Genomic DNA, 25,239 nt, shown 5'->3' on the forward strand with positions numbered 1-25,239 from the left:
AAGGCAGCCCTAGGCGGGTGAAGGCAGCCCCTTGGCAGGTCAAGGCCCCCTAGGAGGGTCAAGGTGCCTTCTTGGCGGCCCTTAGTAGGTCTAGGTGGTCCCTACATGGGTCTAGGAGGGTCAAGGCGGTGGGAGGTCAAGGCAGGTCAAAGCGGCCCTTTAGCGGTTAGCGGTCCTTAACGGCTCAAGGAGGCCCACAATCGGCCCTAGGCGGGTCTCAGTAGCCCCTTAGCGGTCTAGGCAGCCCTTAAACGGGTCTAAGTGGTCCCTACGTGGGTCTAGGATGGTCAAGACGGTCCCTTGGCATGTCAGGGTGGGTCAAAGCGGCCTTTGACGAGTCAAGACCGCCCTTTAGTGGCCCTAAGCGGGTCTCGGCAGCCCCTTGGCAGGTCTAGGATACCCCTAAACGGGTCTAGACGGTCCCTCCGAGGGTCCTAAGCAGGTCTAGACGGGTCTTGACGGCTCTAGGTGAGTTAAAAGTAATGGGAGAGGATCCTCTCTTGAGCTAGTTACTTTCTCCTTAGAGGATCCGTGTGCCAATCCCTCCGTCCTCTCCTTTGAGTTGCACTGCTCCAAGAGTATACGAATCAGCAATAACCACAGTGCATTTTGAGCACAATATGCAGGGGCTATAATCAATAAACAATTTCACTCAACCGTTGCTTTCGATGGTTTTAGGTTTGTTTAGCAAGAAACGATTTCATCAAATTAAAAAAAACTCATTTAGCTTTTACAATAACAAAACCTTATCGATCATTATAGCAAAACAAAATGGTGAGAGGTACTGAGGTAGCAATGCAAGTGATGCATATTTCACAGGGCAAAAAATGGTTCAAGTCATATATGTACTCTTTAACTGCTCATATTTTTTAGCACACAAATTACCACTTGTTTAATTTTCTCCAATCAACATCGTCAACAGCCATGCTGCTTCCGGTGAGATGCCTACTGTCAGTCGAGACGATTGGAGGTATTCTTGTCTCTTATAATATGGATTGAACTTCTTTAATGTTTCATTGCTTTGTGATGGATGGTTTACTTCATTGCTTTAATTCCCAACTTCATTCCTTCCCACATTTCCATTGCTAGATTCGTTAAGAACCAACACTAGTTCTTAATTTCTGGAAGTGTAATTCTTTGCAAACATATGAGCAGAGATCGCAATGAGAAAGCTAAGCAAACAAGTTTCACCACTAAACGTCAAACACATGTATGATTCCTCAAGTAGCTCAAATAAATATATGCTCAGCAGTACCAAAGTGAAAGCTATGTAACCTTTTCCGGGTTTGCCACAACTATCTTAACGAGCAAGTGTCTACGTTCCACTGAAATTCTCAAGATTCAATTCATTCATACAAACTCAGTTCACAATGAGAGTGCTAGGGAAGTTGAGGTTACCGAGGTGGCTGAAATCGGAGGAGTGGAGGTTCCACCAGATGAGGGAGTCACCGGTGTACAGCGTCACAACGGTGGCGATGACTCAGTAAGTTGGATCATCACCATTTTGATGACTTCAGCGCCTTAACCCGTCTATACCCACGCCACGTGTCACCGCCTAGACACACCTCGTCTCGGTCTGGCCCATAAGATTACAGTTTCGTTTTGGTTTTTTTTTTTTTTTGGCAAAAGTTAGGCTACGTTCGTTGTACGGTACGTTGGACAGAGCTGTTAATGGAAGGACATGTATGTAATTTCATGTCATCATAGTAATTACTAGATTTTACTGTGAGACTAAAAACAGAACAGAGGTTCAATACCCACACAAGGTGAAGGCAATCCATCTAACTGCATGTCCTCTCATCTTCAGTTCATCACCATCACCATGAACCTATGAACTAGTTAGTGAAGTTAGAGACAGTAACTTGGGGTTCGCAAGCTTTGGCAGCAGGGCTGGGCTGAACACTAGGGCTTGGTTCACAAGCTTCCCAGTTGTACGCTCCTCAGACAAGTCCTCAATCCCCTTAGGCAACGTTTGGCAACCAGGATAAGATTTGGTTAAGATACTTGGTCAGATTTGATTAGAACAAGATTGAGTGTTTTCGACTTCTGTTAATCTACCTTTTGTTAGAAGCACAGAATATTTGAGCCATAGATCAACTAGTCTTGTATTATGTAGTCATCAAAACATACTAAGCAAACTTTCCATGATAATATTACCTATTTTGACTATCAATTACAAACATCGGAAGAGAACTTATACAAGGAACCTCAAATTTCCAAGGCCTAGTATATTCAGTAGGTCTATTCATTCTCAAAATCACCATAAACCTCTTATGTGACTCAAAGTCACCATGTCCATGGATCCTCATAAGATTTCGAAATAAATTGAAGTACCTTATGAGGAACATGTATGAGATAGTGAGGTATCGGAGAGAGCTCGACATTTCCTTGAAATTAGGCACAATACACAAACCCTAGGATTTCGAGCAGTAGAAACTAGAAGAAACCGGCTCGTAATAGTGAGGAATAATGACACTATAATACTATACCTGCTGGCTGCTGCTATATGCCCAGAGAGGATCAGTAGGTCAAACCATTTTGACCATTATATGGGATTTTTGTTCATCACAGACAAGGGTTCTGTGAAAAATTATCAGTTTTGGGATTCTTGTCTTCATTTTTGTGTTTGTACTTTGTTCCCATAGTTGGACATGTATTACTCTCGACTCATCTCAAGCCTATTGTGTTCTATTGTACAATTAGAACACAATGTTGCATTGATATTCGAAAGGGATTGGAGTCATTGGCCTCGTGTACCTATCCTAATATAACCTCATTTTGCCATTATGCGGTCACCTTGCGCTGGATGGCTTGAATCCGAAAAATTAACAGACTAAAGATGAACAAAAACTACATCACCATTTAACTTATCAACAGATTCTCTTTCGCACTCTCTCTCACTTCTCAAAACCAACTTTCACCGCGATAACCATGTGGGAAGTAGCAATAGTGGAAGCATGGCTAGCAAACCATACTGCACAAATGAATCCGCATCTTCAATTTTTCTGACTTTGTCATTGAAAGTGTTCCACAAATGTCTGAAAGCACTTTGTTGATCCTGCAGCGATCATTCCTTCCCATAATCAGTGTTGCAGAGAACAAAGGTTCATGCATTAACACAAAGGGTTATAGAACTGTCACCTCTTTTTTCAAATCACTGAATTGATCCTGACCATTTGAATCTGCCAAAGTTCTTTCATCACCATCAGCAGATTGATCAGAGGGTGTATTGATTTCAGCTCTGCGGCAACTTTTCCTTGAAAGGGCTTTATAGGCTGAATCAGTGTGTATGGTTTCCATGACTGATCCAAAGAAGTTCGTCACAGGTACCTGAAAGCAAGTATCAAAGTCAATAATAGTATCTCAACCTCCTAGGTTGCTACTCTACCAACATATACCAAGTGGAAATGCACATTAGAAGTTAGCTCAGTAAAATTTATGAAGGAAATAGCTGCTGAAGATTAAGCCTGAAATATAGCTCAGTCAATAGCCTTAGGAAATTTTTTTTTGAGAAAGCAGTTTTGCAACTATGAAAAAGGCACTTCAAGAAGCAGTATGATATAACATCTAAATGATATTGTGTTAGGATAAAACATGCCAAACAGTTCAAGTTGCAACAAGATTCATGAGAAGCTAGGCACTCTTACAGGTAATAAGTGGTCTAATTAGCATAAAACGACAAAATATTTCCAACCACTCCTATAGCTCAGAATGAGAAGATAAGTTTATATATCAATACCTCTTCAAGGCGACGCTGGTATAGATCTGTTCGATAATATGCAGTTGACATCAAGAAGCTTGGGTGATACGAATTAAAAAGACTGAAAACAATAACCAAAGGATTCAGTCGATATATACCATCTCTAAAATGATTTTAAGGTATAAATTTGTTCAACGGGATGAGCCACTATAGTGGAAGAAGAGCCAAATTCACATAGGCTTTTTTTCCCTGACTATATGGTTTGATCTGAGTCACAATCATATCAAGTAGGCATAGGCAAACATTGTTACAGAAAAGTACAGTCAAAGGAGAAATTTTAAAGCAAATCTGGCTGAAATTATTCTAACCGAGAAACATGCGGAAAAATTCTTAAATGCTGCAACTGTGATCCTGACACAAGAACGCCTTTATTTTGACTAAATTACTGAGAAATACTTTTAAGTAGCTACAAATATAACAGAAAACCACCTTCAGATAGAATGTTATTGTTATTACTACTATTATTATTTTTTCCCGGGGGGCTGTGGGGTCTGTATCATGCGAAAGCAGATAGCAGTGCATATAGGTGCAAGAGAAGAATGTAATGAACTAAGATGTGGAAAGAAGATAAACACATCCCTATCAGCAGAGTCAAACATGAAATCAGTCTATCATATCAGTAGAATATACCTGCTCACGGATGCATTGGCATACATATTTAGCTTCTCAAAGAATGCAAGTGTGTAAAATGTAAAACGATCCACAACAGAGACACCAACCTGCATCAATCAAACGGTACAACAAGAATTAAATTATATGCAGTACATTGTATCTAATACCTGATTTGAGTTAAATTAAAGAACACGGCATAGCATTCTCAGCCAAATGAGTTCAAAGGTTATATGAGAGTAATGCCATACATCTGAGTCCAAGTGATGCGAGTACGAATTTTCTCCTTTCATGCTACTTCCAAGAGCCAAAACACCTGGTGATTGAAGCTGCAAATCAGAAAGGGACCTTTAATTTAGTAACAAAGCCATTCTCAAACAGGCCAGGTTAAGGCAAAATACTAAAATAGTCACGTGAAAAACTTATTTAAAGTGCAATAATGACTTCGCCAATTGGTTACCAGTGACTAGATGATATTGAGAAGGGCATCATGCAAATGCAAAAGAACAGAGATTGTACATAAACAAAAGTACCCCCAACAATTCTCACAAGATAATATAACTCTCAGAATCTTACAGTAAAAACTTAAAAGTATCTAGATTTCATGCACTGGTAGAGCAAATCACAAACCTGAGAGAAGAGAGTGGCAGCCTGGCAAGTGTCCACCATTATCAGTAGCTCCTTGAACCTGAAATTTCAATCATATTCTCGAAGTTAGATGAGTTATATCCGGTGGTGATAATCAATATGACACTCATCAGAGCTACATTTTAAAAATATTACATGCAAAACATAAATGAAAATGTACCAAACTAGATTTCAAAAAGACAACATCATAAGAAATAAAAACTATTGTATGTATGTCTAGAAACAGTTGCAGAGGTAAATTTTTCTTACCTACGCTTTTCTTTCATTTGTTTCACAGCATCAGCTAAATCATGACTCTGGAGCTCTTCTGAGTCTTGAAATTTTAAAAACTCATCTCCTCCATGCCCAGTCATATACAAGAGAATGTGGCTTCCTTCATCACTTAAAAGACGCTTAGATCTTGGAACAGCAGTTTCATGGCGCCCAGTTAATACACGTAGAAAATTTTCAACAGTCACTTCATAACCTCGATAATCTACCTGGTAGATTCAGTTTCATTAATTTCATGATTGGAATTTAAAAAATGTAATTGGAAAACTGCTATGTTTCGAGTAAAAGTAAACAACCTAACCAGGAACAAGAAATCTCACCTCAACATTATCTCCATACAAGTTGAGTTTGTGGTTTTCATTATTGAAAACTTGGGCAGGGTACTTATTTCTAGCATTACAGGCCATGTCATCTGCCAGCATAAGAATTATCCTCTCATCAGGTATTCCAAGTCGCTTAACCGTCCTTCAAATCAAAAGAAATCATACGTAACTATCTACATGAGAAAAGAAAAGAGGATCTTCCAGGAGGAGAATGACTTGTGTTGTTTACCTGTACAGGGATAGAGTATTGGCCATGTGTCGATAATTAAACCTGACAGAAAAACAAGCCATTTGGAATAGAAAAGTCATAAAGCCATTCAATAGAAGTATAGAGCTATCAAAGCTTGAAGTACATTACAATTCAAGATTTTTGCACTACCTCAGTATGATTCTTAAGTCTTAACCAATATAGTAGTGGCATAGAATGAACCCTTAAGATTTAACTACTTGTCTTAGTACCCTTTTGTATTTGCTAGAGTAATGTTTAAGCTAAAGTACTGATGCAGAACAAAAGCTCTGTGGGTTTCTTACTTCCAACAGCACCAACTTATGTCAATACATAAACTTTATTCAGCTCTGCGCAGCCGCAAAATAGCTGACTATCACACAAGTTTAAACCAATCCTAAGATGAAGTTAACTTAGAATTCTGGCACCACTTTGATTCCAAACTATAAAATGGTGAAGCATATCTTTCAACTTCTCTTATTCTTCATTGTTGATATTGCACAAGTTAGAATTTGAATACAATTATGTCTAAGAACTCAAAACTAAGATCCTACAAGTTTCATAAGAAACCAAACAACCATAACCTGATTCATGGGTATCAATTTTTAACACAAAAAAATGTAAATACAGAGATCAAAGTAAAGTGAAGCTTAGAATTACCAGAAACGAGAGGTGCAGACAAGAACAGCCCAATTGTTAGTGTGCATAGTGGTCTCTGAAGATGAAGGAGACCCAAATGCGTAGACATTGATCGAACCCAGAACCAAAAACGCAGCCATAACCAAAAACCCAGAACAGCAATTGAACAAATAGGACATCTTGAAGCGTAAAGTTTAGAACTTTGGTGCACAATTTGATAGAGAAGTGAGAAAAGCAAGAAGCTTTGGGTAGTAGATATGGAATTAGAAAGGTGAAATGGCTGAACTGAAGGAGCCAACCTTTACATAGAAGCACCAAAACGACATCGTATAGTCTCTTATAATTCTTTTTTCTTTTTTCTTTTCTTAAGGTTTAATAAATGTCAGTTTTATTAATCAAGTAGTGACCATAATAAATGTCACTTTTTTTTTTCTTTTTTTATTTTGGCCCCATTTGTTGGCAGAAAACCATAGTATGAAAAATGAATTAATTTGGTTTTCCATTCTAAATGGTTGATTTGTTGTACATAGAGACAAAACAAATAATCTGACTGGAAATTAACTCCCTTATAAATCCTGAATTCAATTACTTTGTCAAGGGCTGGTATTCCAATTTCATTCTCACTGTCAAAGTCACAATTACAGAAATTATCTTTTAATAAATTTTAATGTTGTACGTATTTAGAAATTATAAAAAGGCATTATTAAAAAATACAATTTTGTATTTCATTATAATGACTTACCAAACATTACAGTATGAATTAATATACTTGATTCTATCATTTAATTTTTAGAAAATGACATCCCACTACCATAGATAATTGCAAAACACAAAAAACCATCTTTCAACAGATTTAAACAAATAAGAACATAAGCTCAGGCCTACAGTGCATAGTACCATACCCTGTTAGCAATTTTTACGCAAAATACCTAAAAACCATTTTTTTCTAAAATATCTACAAAACTGCCACTACCTCAAAATACCACTTCTCCACCATTTTCTAGATTTGAGAAACACACCGATTCTTTTCTTCTCTCTCTCTCTCTCTCTCCACCATATTCAAACTACTTAACAGTCCACAATCTCAAAGGACTATTAGCTTTCTTTCCCCAGAAACCCAAAACATGGAGCTCTCAATCTCTCTCCTTCTCGTCTTCTATGTCCTTCTCTCTCCTCTGACAGCCCTCGCCGGCGTCACCGACCCCCGCGCTCTCGGCCTCGCTAGGTCCAGCTTCCCCTCCGTGCACGCCCAGCAGTTGATCCAAGCCCTCAATCTCTTCCCCGAGTCCCATGCCAACATTATCACCGACGCCGGAGATTCGTCTCCAGTCTCCGCCAGGAAGAGGATCGTCGAGAAGCGGTTCACGCTTCACAACATTGTCAACGAGTTCGGTGTTTCCGTCGAGGACCTCGGCCACCACGCGGCCAGGTTTGGTATTGAACATTAATGAGATGAATCTGAAGTAGTTTATTAGTTTGGAGATATGTTAATGGTTAATGAATCAAGATGAAGTTGTTCTGGTTATTGGAGCAATAGGTTCTATACTGAAGCATCTAATTTTGAATTTGCAAAAAAGTTGTTGACGAGTTATCCTTGGGATTGGTGGGTGACATTGAAAAAGTGGAGTTGAAATGTGATTTCTTAAAAGACTCATTCTTGAATGATGTGGGTTTCATTACCATAATGTGGGTTCTATTAAAAGACTCATTCTTGAATCCGGGGTCATGTCTTGTGATTATTCTTCGATCTCTACAACTTGGTTTACTCAAAGAGTCTTTGGAAGTAAAACTCATATCTTTTGAATTTGACAGCAAAAAGTGACCCTTTGTAGCTAATATGTTCTCATGTTTTGTGCTGCTACTGCATTCTGCTACGTGTTGTTGTGTGATGCTACTACGTGCTGTTGTGTGCTGTTGTGTGCTGTTGTGTGCTGCTATTGCGTGTGATGTTGGTGTGTGTTGTTATGTGCTTCTACTGCGTGTTATTGTGTGCTGCTACTGCGTGCTGTTGTGTGCTACTACTGTGTGTGTTGTTGCTGTGTGCTGCTACTGCGTGTTGCTCTGTGTTGCTACTGTGTGTGTTGTTGTTGTGTACTGCCACTACATGTTGTTGTTACTGTGTTTGTTGTTGATGTGTGCTGCTACTGCATGTCCTGTTACTGCAAGCTGTTGATTCATGTTGCTGCTACTGCGTGTGTTGTTGTTGTGTGCTACTAATGCATGTTGTTGATTCATGTTATTGTTGATGTGTGTTGCTCTTGTGTGTGTTGTTGTTATGTGCTACTACTGCTTGTGATGTTGTTGTATGCTGCTATTGCGTGTAATGTTGTTGTATGCTGTTACTGTGTGTGATGTTGTTGTGTGCTGCCACTGCACTGCAAGTTGTTGATTCATGTTGCTGTTGTTGTGTGATGTTACTGCCTGTTGTTGAACTTCTGTATCAACAACAATAACAGAAAGTAGCAGTAGCAAAGCTTTCGTCCCCTCCTATGACTCGTTCATTGTCTTAGTCTTCAAGCAGTAGCAGAACTAGAGGATTGCCCAAACATACTTGTGCTGTTTCTGAGATGTTAACCCATGCTACTAATTCTACTGGAATTAACTGCTACTATATTAAGTTATTAAAAACCTACTATTGTATTCCATTTACTGGAATGTTAACCCGTGCTACTACACTAAGTTATTAAAAACCTGCTACTGTATTCCATTTACTGAAATGTTAACCGATGTTATTACTTCTACTGCAATTAACTGCTACTACACTAAGTAAATGAAAACCTGCCACTATATTTCATTTACTGAAAAATCTCAAAAGGAGAGATTTTTCTTTTCTAAAAATATATTTAATTAGTGTAGGATTAGTTTGGTAAATTAAACTATGACATATGACATGTAGATAAAATATTGTCATTAATTGTTAAAAACTGTCATTATTTGTTTAACAACAACACAAATAGATTTATTTGTGTTTCAAATCCTTTTAGAGGATGTATATGTGATTTACTATTTAATTTTCAATATGTACCAAACACCTACATGGAAATACCTAAACATATTCTATTCCATATCTGTTTGGAAAGAAAAATAAATTCATTTCCTACTTTTACTTTCCTGCTGACCAAACGGGTTTGGATTATTTCTCCGACTCAATTATGTGTTGTTTTAAGAAGATGTTTTCTTGTTATCTATATGAAGACATCTTGACTAGGAGGTATAATATAATATACGCAATCATGTTTTTAGTGTACTCCAATATCTCATCTCTAGTGTTTGTATGATAGGGATGTTGAAGATTTTAGATTAGGCTATGAATTTTCTGCTCATTTTCTCCTTTTAATTATTCTTCCATGAGATCGATAATCATGGAAAAATTTTAACACACTGCATATGCTTTGTTGTATGATTTGGAGTATGAATGATATTTTCATGAGATTAATCTTTTCATGAATTCCACGACTCATGCATATTACACGATGTACAAAAGCATCCATGATGAGCTCCAGGTACTTCCTCCTTATTACACCATTTCGGATACCATAATCAAGTTCTTCACCGTGGGTTGCTCACACCTATTCACTTGTTGAAGGCCACGACCAGACTGAAAAAAATGTTGCTAGTTGGGTGCACTTCGGTCTGCAACCAAGGTTTTTATGCAAAACGTCTGACCACTTGAACAGTTATATTAAACTATTAGTACCATTTTGAAAGTGGCACATACCTCTTCGGCTCTTCGGCTTTCAGCAAGTATATTTCATACAAAAAAACCATAGCTAGTTAGCTGACAACATAATTTCGCCTTCTAGTCTAAGTTTGGGCAAATATCAAGATGGGAAGCTCATCATCAAATTTCCAAATAAGCAAAATATTGGCTTATGATAACCAATCAAATTAATATTGGCACTCTATCAAATTTCTTGTTCAACAAATTAATATTTAATATGGTGGCAGTAAAGAAGCGCGCATAAAGATTTACCCGCCAAGACAAAATTGACTGTGAGTGGCCCATAATAAGCAAAGCGTGAATAAAAGACGGAAAGAGTCAAAAAGACTCGCATCCCAAAGGCCTTGTCTGCACTTGTCCCCAGTCTCCACTATCTCTGCCACACCTTCTTGTCCCAACATTTACCATACCATTTACCCCCCAAGTAAATAAATATCAATCACATCCTCTTCGTCTCACCACTCTATACTCTATAGGCATAAAGTTACTGACACCGTAACTTTATTTTTACACTACACTATACAGACAAAAAAAATACTACTCAGCACATTTGTATTGGATCCTTTACTTGATGATTGGGGACCCAAAACCCAACTCTCAGTTCCAAATCCCCCAAATCATTGGCTCTTTCAATTCTTTATTAATCCAAATGTAATATGTAGGACTAGCTAAATTAAGAAGAAGAATGTAGGATCATAACTTTACTTCCTCTCTAATTAATCTCCCAGCATATTCAACAAACCCAACAAAAGTAGAACAAAGCAAAGTCCTTAGCTTTATGAATCATGGCAAAAAAAAACCCAGCTCAGAACACATAATCACAATTTAACAGTCAAGAATTACTTCCATTTTTTACATTTTACATTCATGGGTGGTTAAACAAATCCAAGAACACTACTACAAATTAAGAGGCTACAATATTTGATCACAAAAATCAAAATCAGCAATGAAAACCCAGCACAGATCCGTCACTCACAGCAATGTCGACTCTACACCCGGAATTCGCCTCCGCGTGGTGGGTAAAAAAATGCATGACCCGAACCCGACCCGCCATCTGAAGCCTCGACTCAATCTCCAACGTGGGTCCCCCGCCGCCTCCGACTCCTCCGCCGCGAAACCCGCTAAGCCCGTCCCCGAACACGGGGGAGCCAATCGGGCCCTGGACCGCCCCGGAGAGGTTCGGATCCGAAACCGGGAAGGAGTTCACGGCGAAAGTAGCGGCCATGAACTGGGTCTGGCCTGGCTGGATTACGCCGGCGGGGATGAACATGAAGCCGACTTGGTTGCCGGAGTAGAGGAGCTGGAGGGTGGAGTCGTAGTGGCGGAAGGCGGCGCGGTTGGGGTTGCGGACGGCGACGTATTGGGAGAAGGTGAAGTTGACGGTGGAGTTGAGGATGGAGAAGGAGGGGAGCTGGACGGAGCTGACGGAGATTTTGACGTCTTTGGGTTTGAAGACGGTGAAGTAGACGATGAGGGAGACGATGACGATGAAGATGAGGAAGATGGTGGCGACTATGCAGGAGGCGAGGTTGGTGCGACCCGACGGAGGCGGTTTGGGTCTCTGAGTCTGAGGCTTGCTCATCGCTGCTCACAGTGCTCAGCTCAAATTTGAAGAAGAAGAAGAAGAAATGGAGTGGATCTGTGAGAGTGAAAAGTGGAGAGAATTGGGGGATTGGGATTTTTATAGTGACTGTGTGTGAAAAATGGAGAGAGCAAATTGAGACAAAAGTGTGAAACTGTGACTTTGAGAGTGAGATTTATGTTTTTGTTCTTTCATATTTGTATTATTTTTTGTTCAAATGCAGGACAAGGTGGAAGGTTTTGGGGATTAAAGGGATGATGGGGCCCAAGAAGGAAAGGAAATTAGGAAAGTGTTTTTGATAAGTGACACTGATATTGGAAAAGTTCTATAATGTTTCGGAGTAATTGAAGCTGCTAAGTAACCTAAGATGCAGATGATTCGTGATACATGAGAGATTTTGTACTCAAAAGCGACGTAGAGTATCTGGTTAAGTTGCGGTGTTTTATCTTTATATTTCGGTTTTGAGTTTAGTTCAACGTGTATGTATCTAGGTAGAAATAAGTTTGAAGGGCATTGTCTTGATTGAGTTTAATGACCATGTACATGGTACTTCAAGATATTTGATGCCTTATTTGTCAAATGGAATTGAATGAAAATTAAACATGTCTCTACTCTGGTGAAGATAGCTTTCTTGTTGATGTGGTACCAACAATGGAATTGATGACTGTATCATTTGGATGACTAGTTTACCATCTATTTCTGTAGCAGTAACATTTCCTTAAAATGTGATGAAGAAACAAGCTGTAATAAAAATGGACCATGTAGATCAACAGTTTCCCACCTTTCCTTGTGCAGACAGGGCCAACAGAGCTGAATTCAATTTTCAAAATTGAAGAAAACTCACATGGCCTTGGCAGGGAACCAGTACCTATCACTCTTCAGTTAAATCATTGAGGTCAGAAGGTTTCCAAAACCAGCAACACTGAGTTCTGAGTAGAGAAGTAATCATTTATAGCCAAGAAGAGTACAACAAGCTAGTGCTTCTGCTAATAAGTGGAGCCAATCTCATATTTCTCAATGTACATTCTATTTATGAACACACAGTTTCAGCATTTGAACACAAGCATGGGTCATGATGCCCAACCTTTAAAACTTAGATCACTATAGATGATAATGCAAAGCACAAAACATGTATGTACACCTCCACATTCTAAGATCCTATCAAGTAGCTAATATGGCTTATATTCTATTACAACACTCCTGCAATTCATATATATTAGGATAGGAATTACATATTATTCATGATTTACTTTAGATAACAGCACACAGAAATCATGGTATATATCAATATCCTGTCAGTTGACAGAAATGAAAGGGAAACTTGAGGCTTAACTGAAACTAGATAGATAAGCCATCCACATTTCATACAATCTTCGGTCCATCTAAAAATGGACTAGTAATTTGTTCCATTACGTACAAATATATACCTATAAGATAGAGGAAATTACTTTGCAAGTTTGTCAAGCCGGGAATCCATGATCTCGGAAATGGCTTCGAGAAACGTGGCTTCACTCATGCCGGGGAGCAAAGAATCCTCAGCTTCAGTCACAATCTCCTCAATCACTGATTTCTTGTTAATATTTTCCCTACACATGAGGCTACCGATGACAAAGGGTGTGAGACCTCTCTCCACCCCTTTCTTCAGAAGCATGGTTGAGATACGAAGAGTGCGGGCACACTTAAGAGGAATGTCCCACCCATAGAACTTCAGAAGAGCAATATCTTGCTCAGCGTCCAAAGATTTTATGTACTCCACGGTGTCAGCTGCATAAGGCTGGCGAGCTTGTGGCCAATAAAGCCAATCGAAGGTGCAATCTTCAAACTGCAAATAGAGTAAACAAATAAGCTTCTAAGAAGAACAATACAAAAATCAAACACATGCTAAAGCCATCTAATGGTGAAGAAAACTAATCATAGGCCTTGGGAAAATGCTTCACGTAAACTGCGGCTAGAACATATCCAGTAAAATCAAAATGTCAAAAAGGTGTCTTGAGTTTCGATTCTTTTGTGTACAAGGATGAATGTGAGAAGCTTCTATGCATTTCGTTGTTAAACTGAATCCAGTGTTGTTAACCATCCTCTTAGCGGTTGTGTACGGTTGAGAGAACAGAAACTATATATCCTTGAGACTTAAGTAGAGAGGTTCATTAATCTATGTATATCAAACATTATTAAGAGAGCTCATGTACCATAAGGAAACATTTCCAATCAAAACGGTAGCTATGGTTCTGTTAAAAACTAACTTTAGACAACATGAACCCTAACTTTAAAAGCATCTAAATTGCACCTATATGGAAATTGAGTGAACTTTAGTAGTGCCCGGATGTTAAAATCTAATGTAAAAGCTTCACCATCCACAAACATTATGTAGAGGCATTAACATATGAAATAAACAACTGAAATATTACTAAGCAAAGCATGAAAGAAATAAACAAAAGATGCACTTACATTCTCAGGCAGGCAGTATCCATGATCAATTGGAATGAGCACAGTTTGACCATCTTCGCCTTTTCTAAACAAGATATTGCCAGCATGCCTATCTGCATTAGCCATTCTGATATCAAAAACACTAATCTTGTGCACCTCCTCCATGGGAAAACGACCAGGACCCATGTCCTCACAACTTCCATCATTCTTCATGAACATTTGCAACGATCCTATCTTAACATTCTTAGATAAGCTATCGAATCCATCGGGGTGATTAAATCCTTTGTGCAAGCACCTAACTAACATTGTAGGTGGCACCCCAGCAAAACCCATAGTCTCGCCAGATAATGTGGGAGGCCCACTTTTGGGATGATCCAACAAGAATGCAGCCACTTCCCTGATGGCTCCTTCTCCTACCCTTGTTCCTCTTTTCAACCCTTCACCATCTGGTGATACAGGTAAGCCATGGGGATTGTTGACTGCATTAGGCTCCTCATCGATAGGCTTGAAAACCGAAATGATCTCCTGAGAAGAGTCTTGCATGAAGTAAGTTCCTCCAGTCCCCTCAGATGACCTTATTGGCTGACTTCCCTTCACCATACCATCGAAGGTGGAGTTGATCATATCCCACAGGTAAGAGGGCAATTCAATCTTGGGATTGACAATGATTGGTTCCAACAACAAATCTGGATATCTACGGGGTGAATCCCACGCAATGGCAGGAACCCCATTGCTCCGATGGTTATCTTCTCCATCAATTTCTTCAGCCCTTTCATTTGAAAGAGATGCCACAACCGAAAGCTCCAAATCTTTCTCAAAATGCGTAGCTCTCACCTTTGCAGATTTCTGAACCACCAAGTGAACAACATCATCATTGTTCTTGCTAATGTCATCAATGAGCCTCTGGTCCTCAAGCCTTTCGCCGTTGCAGAAGAGCTCCTGATCCTCAGGATCATAACCTTTCCCCTTCTTGACGATCCGCTGCTTCAAATACCCCACATTTCGGTGCCTATCAACATGGAACTCAAATTCCTTGCCGCAAATGGTCCTAACAGTTATGTGCAGAAGATCGGAAAGTCTGAGGACCAAATGCAATACATTCTCACCAGTAATGCCATAGTCCTTAATGAGAGTATCGTTCCGGGCCAATTCCCTGCCTCCAAACACAAGCTTCTGCTTCTTCACCACAAACCCTTTGCAAGTTTGGATCCTCAGCTTCACCGAAGCAATCGAGTCAGACTCTAGAACACGCATGGGGATCACAGAGCCGGCGATCCTGAGATACAATATGATCGTTTCGCTGGAGCAGTGCCCGAGCTGGCTGGCGCAGAACCCGGCAGAATTCACCGACTCCTTGCGAACAGGGCTCAAAGCAATACCAGCAACAGACATTTTCAAAAGGACAACCAGGACGCTCTCTCTTAACTAGTGCCTAGATTTTGAAATGAACAAAAAGGCCTCTCTAACTCAAACCCAAAGGCCCCTTCAATCACATTGATTCAAAGACCCAGAAACTTCTAATCAATCAAAAACACAAACACCAAAAAGTAAAAAAAATCTGTAGTTTATGTACACGAAAAAGGGAAAAAATCGAAAATCCTCAGAAAGAAACGGAAACTCCCCCTCCCCTGGGATTCAAGAGCAGACCCAAGACGCCGCGAAAGTAATTTAAAGAACAAAAGGAATATAACAACCCGGAAACCTCAACCTTTTTTCTCCCAACCACCCTCTATCGATTTTGCAATGAGATGATCTGGGGGGAAAGAAAAAGAATTGGGCGGGGGTGTGTTGGAGAATTAGGACACACAGTGTGTAATAGCGGTAAACTCTCAGAAAGAATTGGGGCAGAGAATTGTTATTTTGAGGAGAGAGTGGATTCTTACCTAAGGGGAAGAATCAAGAGAAATGGGCAAAGGGATGAGAGCTTAAATTGCTGGACTTGCGGGGTTGCCGAGTTTTTGCCGAGGAAGTTAGCCGAGTTTTGTCCCAGAATGGAAGAGTGTGATCGGTCTTTCTTCCGTGATCTTCTCCCCGGGTTTTTCTGGCTCCGATAAATTGAAAGAGTGAGAGACCGGAATAATAGCCGTTGCCTTTATAGGAGGGGGTTTGACCCGAACGACTATAATCTCTCTTCCCCGTAAAGTGGTACACCCAAAACGACGACGTTAAGCGGGTTCGTTAACGCCCGTGAGATCGATATTTAGCAACTCATGGGAAATAGTAATTAGTAAATTTGAAGAGTTTACTATTGTTGTGAAGGGGGGATAGAGTCCTCATCCATTTTTTAGTACAAATGCATTACCTCATTGTGCTAAAATGTAGGTGCGATCTTGTTAACTCATCTAAAATAGTTAATGAAGTTTATAGTAAGCTCAACTTCGGTTACGAAAGTTGTACGTTTTGGATAACGATTTTCATGTGTTTAAGTTGAGCTCAACTGATTCTTTGAGCTTAAGCATCTAGAAATTACGTAAGAGCTCGACAAGTCAAGTATCGAAACACACATATACGATATCCAGAGTGTTCTGACAAAGAGGACGAGCGAGTAGCTCATGATTTATATTGCTATGCAAAAGCCTTTTTATTTCATATTTAAGTATTCTAGATAATTATCTAAAAAGTATAATGCATAACTCATTCAATAATTGAATATTGCCTAAATAATTTATGATGTTCAATCAAAAAGGACATGTTACACAACCAAGTTTCATTCTTACAAGATAAATTCTTGAAGTCCTTCATTTCCTCGAAGGGAATGGTGATCAATATCTAGTCAAAAGGGGTACGGACTAAAACATGTTAACGTTAAGTACTTCCAAATTACACATGAATATAGAACAGCTTCCCAATAAATAAAGGGTACCCGAATCACATATATTAAGGGACCCAAATAGTCACATACACTGTCTTAGACTTTTAGTGTAACACTGTAACAATTTGAATTATCAAGAATAATTGCTCTACATGTGCACTCTGACTCACACGTGTACTTGTCATCCCTATGGATAAAAGCCGAAGAATTAACAAAGCATAGTATAACGTAAACCCAATTTGTCTCTAACCACTAGATACTGTTAATTAGTTTAATACAAAAGATTAAGATTTAATAAACATTGATTAAAGTGGCAAAGCACATGGATTGAGGTTCATACCCCTTTCCTTAATCCCCCAAGTTCATTGCCGCTGCACTCGAAAAGGGTCTCAAATCCACATTACATATCTGCAAAAGGGGCTCCGGCATTGTTTTCGGTTTCATCGAGTAATCGTATCTTTCGTGTTTGATTTTGTCGCGTACTTAGCAAAGTTTTAGAAGAGTGATTATGATTAGTAATAAGGTGGTTTGAGTAGTAATGTCAGCATAACCTTTGTTTATTAGTTTCAGCTACTCAATGTGCCTGTAAAGACTAAAGATGTGGTTTCCTCAACAGAATTGGTAAAGTGCCCTTTCAAAAAAAACAGAATTGGTAAAGTGCACTGAACATGAGCTAGCTCTACCTTCTCAAATTGTATTGGACTGCCTTTAAGATAAGTAATTATGAAGAAATATGCTTTAGTTAGTGTAATGGACTTTATACAACTAAAAGTCTAAAAATATTATCTTCAATCTAATCGTCTATTTTTTTTTTTTATATAAATAAGATACATTCATACGGAAAATGTTACAAGTGGTATGAATAATACAAACAGAGCCATTAATTGACCACTTATAACAAATCTCAGACCAAAAGGCCCGAAAAATAACTTCCTGAAAGAGCTCTTAAATCTCTGGTATACCACGAAACAAGAAAATGATCATCAAGACCAGAAGACTCATCCGGCAAGCTGTCAACCGTCTATTTAATTGTTGAATAATGAAGTATTGAAAACATGGGGAAAACCCAAAAAAATGAAGATCAATTATTAAAGGTGTGCACCATATAATCACTATAGTAAACTAATTAAAGGTGGTAGCAAGGACCATAATGCATTTTGGGTCTTATTGCAGGAGCGTTATTATGGTTCTTCATGTGCCAGAAGACCCTACATTTCATACCTAAACTATGGTGCATGTATAATTTGATATGGGAAGCAAGCTCAAAAGCCAATAAAGCTCAAAGCTACACAAGAAATAATTGCAGCTGCTACTGTGATCAACAACCATTGCATTTGTTAAACTCACACTTGCTCGATAAAAATCTACATATACTATACAAAAAATTAGTGTCGATGATATTGTTCTTTACATAGATGAATCTTCAAAGTCTGTTTGATCAGTATCGTATACATGTTTAAAAATATAATACGTCATAAAATTTAAAACAGTAAATAATGCGATTGGTGTGATGAAACAAAACGCGTCCGGTTCTACGATTTGAATACCCTTCTAGGTTTGGCAGAATTTACTTTGTCAGCAGAAGAAATGAGAGATCATGGGAAGCATCATGGAGGATTCGTATTATGGTCCTACAAATGAAAACAAAAGTCTGAATAATCTACTGTGCAGAATCACCGACTTTCTCTCAGTAGGTGACCGTTGAATACAGGGCGCTCCTCCTAACGGTAAAGTGACCCCCGTTTGGTGGACAGTTGTGTCCTTTTGGTGGGAAATTGGGCACTGTCTCCCTTTATATCTTTTAGGCATTTAGGCTGGCCAGAAGGCCCATATATATTGTCACGTGACTTTCACATGATCACACCTCTCCATGACTCCATGTAAAGTTGTAAACTATAGTTTTCTTTGGTCGGTCATGTCCGTGTCTCTCAGTTTCCAACTCGCCAAGTTCATAGAAATCTGAAGCCTTCAACTCACCATATTGATCACATATTCATATGGGGCAAAAATATGTAATTAGGACTTGGACGTATCACAAGATTTCAAGAAATAACTGCACTAAGTCACTAACAATTCTTATGATTCTATTTGCTTTAATTATGTTGGTGTAAAAGTAACAATAGTTTGTTTAACTCAATTTGGACTGAACTAAACACTAAGAAAAATATAAATGCGCAGGCGTACTATAGGTAAATACACATGCGTATAATTGGTCATGATTGTGATGACTCCTCTTCTTTTTGTTCATATTCAATAATTTTCAGACCTCTAATCCCAAAAGATTTTACAGTGTAGGATATATATCATACATGATATACTGTTTACTTGTTTTTAATGCCTTCCAATTTCTTACCCTTACGGTTTGAATGATAATAATCTTGAATATTGTTGTTGAGTTCTATCACTTCTATGTGTTTTTGGTAAGGAACTTACATAAATTACTCTATTTCATTGATTTATATGCCTTTCAACTTTTTCATATTCAATTTTCTGGACTCTCCATAAATTTTTGGAGCCTTTTTTCCCTTCCATATTGATCATGATGTTCTAGGATATTCTCTATGTGTGTCTTGACCTTATGCCAATAGGATATGTAGTTAGATTAGATCTATGTATTCATATCCTTATCATATTGGTATTGTGTAATTCCCTATATAAAAGGCTCCTATCAATGAATAAGATGATGACTCTCTTACTATCTCTTTGTCTCTACACTTTATCCTTTATCACGTTATCATGCACTTTGTTCTAACCCTAGAGCCAATAGCCCACCATTTTTTTTCTAAACCCTAAAAACCAAAACCCTAAAATCAGACAGCCTTGTTTTTCCCGATTTCCGACCAAAATTCCGACTGCCCTCCACCGGAATTTTATATCCCCAGAAAGCTCTCTCCGCCCCAGATCCAACGCCGCCGGTCTCACCCTGAGAATCGGCCGGAAAGTCTTCGAACCGGCCGCCGGAAGATTCCAGACCGCCGCCGCTACCGACCACCGGTTCACCACCTTCCCTTGCTCCGATCAACCTGAAATTTTGACAGCAGCTTCCCCATCTAGAGCTACTCCTCCTATCAAATTTTCAGCCCCAAATTCGAAGTATAAGTAGGCGAAACGACATTTCTCCTCTCGGCAGCCTCTAGAAAGGTATGTTTTTTGAAACCTTAAACTTTTCAAGTTCAATAACTCGGGGAGGATAAAATTCTTTCCTCCCTTCTCCATCTCCATTCTATGCTTGGGATTTTGTGCGTGCAGGTACCCAAATCCCGAAATTTTATTCGCGGGTCAAGAGTGTGTTTGATCACTCTTGTTTCTTTGTCCGGGTTGTGTTTGATCAACCCCGACCTTTCACCGGATTGTGTTTGATCAATCCGAGGCCTTTTTCTGAATTGTGTTTGATCAATTCACGGCTTTTCCGGATTGTGTATGATCAATCCGAAGGACAAACCATTAAAAACATCGTTTGTGACCTCTATCGAGTCTCATAACAGCTTGGTTTTGTATGCAAGAGCAATGTAACATTCTGCTCCTTTGAGTTTTGACGTACTAGATGCCTACGGCGGATCTTCGCTTGGTATCTGTGGAACCTTTCATTGGAAAAGCTTAAACCATATGTTTTGACCCCCAGGCTAACAAGCCTACATGCCGAGATGCCACATCGACAAAAGCCTTCAATGACAATCTGTGCAAAAAGTAATGACCACAAAGTATTGTGGAATGCACTCATGGAGCGTTTCTCGAAACGTTCATATAACTCTCCTTATTGAGTTATTAGACAAGTGGATTGCTTACCACCTTAATTGACTACATATTGTCGATGATCTTTTGTGGCATCATGATCCATAATCTTTAGCGGATTCGATCATCATCAAGTTCTCTAGGTCCTCCAAGTTGGTGTGGAATTACCAACGAGACTTGATTTTGATCATACAAACAGGAATTGTATATACGCTAATGTGATAAACTTATTTGAGATTATCCCCTAATGTGGGGACAACAATATGGGTCATGGCAACGGCAGAAAACGTCGTGCCGATGTCTAGAAAAGAGGGGGAGGTGTTGCCGGCTCTAATAGCGACACTCCCGGTCTAGACACCATTTTGTCAAAACTACTCACATCAGCTCATGACATTAATGCAACTGTTGTGGATCTTCGGATCACTGGTTCAAGATTGTCAAGCTCCTTTAAATTGTGAATGCATACAAAAAGGTATGGAAAATCAATATGAGGACAAGAACGTCATCCTCATGATCGCGAATTTCAAAGATTCGGATCCTGCTCTAGCTACCCATGACTTTGATGTCATCGGCTAGACATTGATTTTCGTTCCAAGTTATATGTACTAAGGCGTTGTATCGACGTTCTTTGTCTATTTGAGACCTCGATGTACTCACATTAGCAATAATGAATGCCTTGAGAATTTTTCGAAGTGAAACTATTCTCCTCTTATGGTTCATATTGATTTACAATCAAGATGTACACTTACATCGTCCTTAGAAACATGGCATATTGTGCCGATTTTGGTCCCTTCCTTTGAAGGTGACTCATGGCACTGCATCCTCAAGGAGGATCGCTCACGTGTTTCCGGTTAAGTCTTCTACCCTATAGCGGATTTTTCATCATCAATTGTTCAACTAGGCTCATCCAAGCTCAGTGTGATGTCTTAGAATTGTCCGAAATTAAGGAGATAGTGGTTTTAAGTGTGCCTCGCACTACCGACCCTCTACGGACATGCCTGGTCATACTGACTTGGAGTTACCGAAAGTTTTTGATTTTGGATCCCCCTACGCTATTAAACCAATTGCCGTCTTGCAAAAGATGTTGAAAACTTATCAAAGCTGGAAAATTATCATCATGATCGGATCCTCTAGGTCCTCTGAGTTAGTTTATGTTCATGTCAGGGAGCTTTTGCTAACTAGTCATGGAGTTTACGACCTTAGAACGACCGAAAGGACTTGGTTTTGATCATACACATGTCACTTTTGGCTAAGGCAAAAGCCTACACGCCACATGCAAGCTTCACAACTTCGCACATGTCAAATCTGCGAAAAACAGCAATCTGTCCCTTCTGGACAGTCAACTTCGTTTGAGCTTTGTGAACAGCTCCGGACGAACCAGACAGTGAGCTTTATATCATTGGAAAGTTCTATGAGTCTAGTTTTCAGAACTTTTCACGGTTCATCCATATATATTTTAACGAAGAAGTTATGGCTGTTTTAGTGCGCAAAGGTCATTCTGCGCGGAAATTTTTATGCACTCTCGGGATTGCAGCTTTTCGTAGCTTCTTTCAATCCTTCTAAATGGTTCAAGTAGAACTATTTACTCGCTTATCTACTCCTTATAGTTATGTCTCATAGAGACATTGAGTGCTTCGCAGATAGTGGAACTATCCACAACATTCTAAGGAACCATGTTGAGCTTTAAAGACATTCATGCTAATGGTTTTCATTTGAAAACACATTGTGAGAATGAACAAGAATTCTTTTGTGTATACCTCCTCATGAATGCGAACTGAAGCGCATCTTAGAGAAATTCATGAGTCAATCTAGTGAACTGTATGTCACTACGATTCGAATATCGAATCTCATGTTGTCGCCAAACATGATATTTGGGACACCGACTCATATAGGCTTTGGTTTGACCAAATTGGTCAACCTGGAAGAGATATAATGGTTCAAATTTTGAGAAATTCTCATGGACATCCATTCTTCAACTCAAAACGAAGACATTCGAGATCTAGCATCACCATGAAGCATGGTGGTGAACCGGGGGACATTGACGTCACCCGAACACGACTCCAACTTCCTGGATGTCGTCCGGTCAATTCCTCAAGCAATTGAGGTGCACCGGCCTTTCCTCGATGTCGCATTGGCCCCCTGCAATGCTCATTGCTCGTTCTGAAAGCCTATTCTTTAGCTAAATAAGGAGTGAGACCCTCCTACGCTAAATAACACAAAAGTGAACATTCTATTCTTACATCAAACTATGTAGATAGATACAACCAACTTGCGGACACCTTTTTATGCTTTATGGTGTTGGTTGACGTGTTAACACACTGGTCACGTGTTACACTATTATCTACTGCTTATACTGCTTATACTTCTACGGGCTCACTACCCATTCTTTGAAGAAGTTCATCGGGATGTAAGTTGAAGTGTCATGTACCCCATGTTCACACGCAATACGGTGCCACCGAGGCTACGACCAAGCAACTTTAGCTTGTCGCTCGAACATTATTGATGCGCACCACTCTTTCTATTGCGTCTTGGGGCTATATAATATTTGCATGCAGCTTTACTATTCATCTACGACCCACCATCATTGAATTTTGTTGTACTACAGCTCGTGACTGTGTACCAGGATTGACACGAAATTGCAATCCTTGAGCTCGGCAGGATTGAAACGGATCTCCAATCCTTGAGCTCGGCTAGATGTTATTTCTAGGTGCCAAATCGCATTGCCACTGCGTACAATGATGGGTCATTTGAGATGAATAAGTTTAGGTTGGATATGAACCTCCACCTATAATCCGCATATGTAGGAACCTTGTCAGGCGATCTCATTCACCGCTAAATTGCGGATTGTCACTTTGATGAGACAATATTCCCGCCGTTAGGAGGAGATAAGAACACAAGTGTTCAAGTGGAACGACATGAATTGTCGTGGTTTGTCCCCACTAAGTCTCATCTTGATCCTAAATGCTTATAGTGTTAAAGTGACGAGATCACATCCTGCAAATATGTCTGCAAGGATTGATGTCCTACAAAAGGACATGGCGCGACCAAAAAGTGTTGGTCTTGACGCCATCACCATGGATGGTGATATGGTGACGCCATATAGTGGCAAAATTGGTGTCACAAGGCCGTGTGGCTCCCTAAAAGGAGGGAGGCTCTTAGGTTCGATATTGTCTTGCAGTAGAAAGAAAGTGAGCTTGGCACAACCTGATCCATTGATCAGTGATACTCAAATCAGTCTCATGAAGTCTGAATTATGATTATCGTTGGGGGACGCCTCAATGTTAAATCCAATCCATATAGAGATCTCTACAAGTATTACACTAGTGTACATGAGGACGTGAGATAATGAGTCTACTATCGAACCACCCTTCGTTGATGGATATCAACTTAGTTGATTGGCCTAATGGAAAGATACGATCCAGCATTAACAAAGAGATAGGTCCCTGGGCAGGTGATGCCGACACCGCAAGCTAAACCCTATCAACTATGCCTTTGTTAGATAGCGTAGTGAGAGTAAGAGCTTAGACTCACCTTATGGCGCAAGGTCTTTCACTAACACGCACTGGGATCGACTACGATGAGATATGCTCTCGTAATGGATGTCATTGAACTCCACTACTTTGTCAGTTTGGTAGTTTCCGAATAACTGAACATGCAGCCTATGAATGTGGTCATAATAACATATCTATGGGATCAGAGATATACATGAAGATCTTAAACGGACTTCATTCATCCGAATCAAGTGGCTCCAAACCACAGGAGCATGTGTTTGCTAAATGTATTGAAACGCACATGGACTCTACTTGATTTGGAAGGGATATGGTGAATTATGCCTTTGCGTGTTCATTCCGGATTTACGTGGACTCTTGATGGATCAAGAGATGCCAATATGTATCAACATCCGAAAAAAAAGATCTTGGAAAGACAGGGTCTCGATAAGGCACTCGATGACTGTATTGATGATGATTTTCCATCAATCGGCTTAGGCGCTCTATAACTAGTGAGGCCTACATATACTCCCATGATTAGTCAAGGTCTTTGTTCTAAAGAGAGATCCGTTGTTTTGTCTAAAGCAAGATGACAAATATGTGTTAAGAGATGGAGTTCCCATCTAAGTACAATAAGACGCATCAATGTACTCAACACAATACGAAAGACTTGACATCTCATTCGCTATGAAAAGTTGTAAAGCTAAGTGTAGCTATGCGCCCACGCAACGCCAATCTAATGGCAGTAACTCCTTTTTTCAATACTTAATGGTATGAAAGGTTTAGGCTTATTCTATCCCTACATAAGAAAGACACATCAATAGCGAAATCAGAATCTGCCAAGTTTCGTAGGTCAAGCTCCACGGGACTTACAGGAAACCTCACTCACTGGAATATGGTACCATTGGTACCATTGGAAAGGTCTATGTGTCTACTTTCCAGAGACACCAACTATTTGATCATACCTATCAAATGTGAAGGGTGCGTTGTACTTCTTTTTCT

At 39.5% G+C, this 25,239-nt stretch overlaps 3 protein-coding genes across 3 annotated transcripts; all 3 read right to left on the reverse strand.

Annotated features, from left to right (window-relative positions):
• Positions 1-2,579: 2,579 nt before the first annotated feature.
• Positions 2,580-6,713, reverse strand: LOC101292505 (putative GPI-anchor transamidase-like). The gene is made up of 10 exons (XM_004298864.1): positions 6,497-6,713; positions 5,840-5,881; positions 5,608-5,752; positions 5,267-5,496; positions 5,000-5,057; positions 4,621-4,698; positions 4,391-4,479; positions 3,740-3,821; positions 3,142-3,330; positions 2,580-3,058 (listed from the first exon to the last, which is right to left on the reverse strand). The coding sequence occupies exons 1-10, from the start codon at positions 6,652-6,654 to the stop codon at positions 2,918-2,920; spliced, it is 1,212 nt and encodes a 403-aa protein (XP_004298912.1). The 5' UTR covers positions 6,655-6,713; the 3' UTR covers positions 2,580-2,917.
• Positions 6,714-11,083: 4,370 nt separating this feature from the next.
• Positions 11,084-11,894, reverse strand: LOC101292795. Its single transcript, XM_004298865.1, has one exon. The coding sequence runs from the start codon at positions 11,776-11,778 to the stop codon at positions 11,137-11,139; it is 642 nt and encodes a 213-aa protein (XP_004298913.1). The 5' UTR covers positions 11,779-11,894; the 3' UTR covers positions 11,084-11,136.
• A 1,209-nt stretch (positions 11,895-13,103) lies between these two features.
• LOC101293093 lies at positions 13,104-15,597 on the reverse strand. The gene is made up of 2 exons (XM_004298866.1): positions 14,227-15,597; positions 13,104-13,600 (listed from the first exon to the last, which is right to left on the reverse strand). Exons 1-2 carry the CDS (start codon positions 15,595-15,597, stop codon positions 13,223-13,225), a joined length of 1,749 nt encoding a protein of 582 aa, XP_004298914.1. The 3' UTR covers positions 13,104-13,222.
• Positions 15,598-25,239: the final 9,642 nt, after the last annotated feature.

This window comes from Fragaria vesca, linkage group LG5 (assembly GCF_000184155.1).
Source record: "Fragaria vesca subsp. vesca linkage group LG5, FraVesHawaii_1.0, whole genome shotgun sequence".
NCBI classification, from domain to species: Eukaryota; Viridiplantae; Streptophyta; class Magnoliopsida; order Rosales; family Rosaceae; genus Fragaria; species Fragaria vesca.

Coding starts and splice junctions, on each gene's coding strand:
- LOC101292505 (XM_004298864.1), bottom strand. CDS start 6,654: ATGTCCTATTTGTTCAATTGCTGTTCTGGGTTTTTGGTTATGGCTGCG. Junction 5,753..5,839: donor AATACTCTATCCCTGTACAG/GTAAACAACACA, acceptor TTTGATTTGAAG/GACGGTTAAGCGACTTGGAA. Junction 5,058..5,266: donor CAAATGAAAGAAAAGCGTAG/GTAAGAAAAATT, acceptor TTGAAATTTCAG/GTTCAAGGAGCTACTGATAA.
- LOC101292795 (XM_004298865.1), bottom strand. CDS start 11,778: ATGAGCAAGCCTCAGACTCAGAGACCCAAACCGCCTCCGTCGGGTCGC.
- LOC101293093 (XM_004298866.1), bottom strand. CDS start 15,597: ATGTCTGTTGCTGGTATTGCTTTGAGCCCTGTTCGCAAGGAGTCGGTG. Junction 13,601..14,226: donor GATACTGCCTGCCTGAGAAT/GTAAGTGCATCT, acceptor CTCTATTTGCAG/TTTGAAGATTGCACCTTCGA.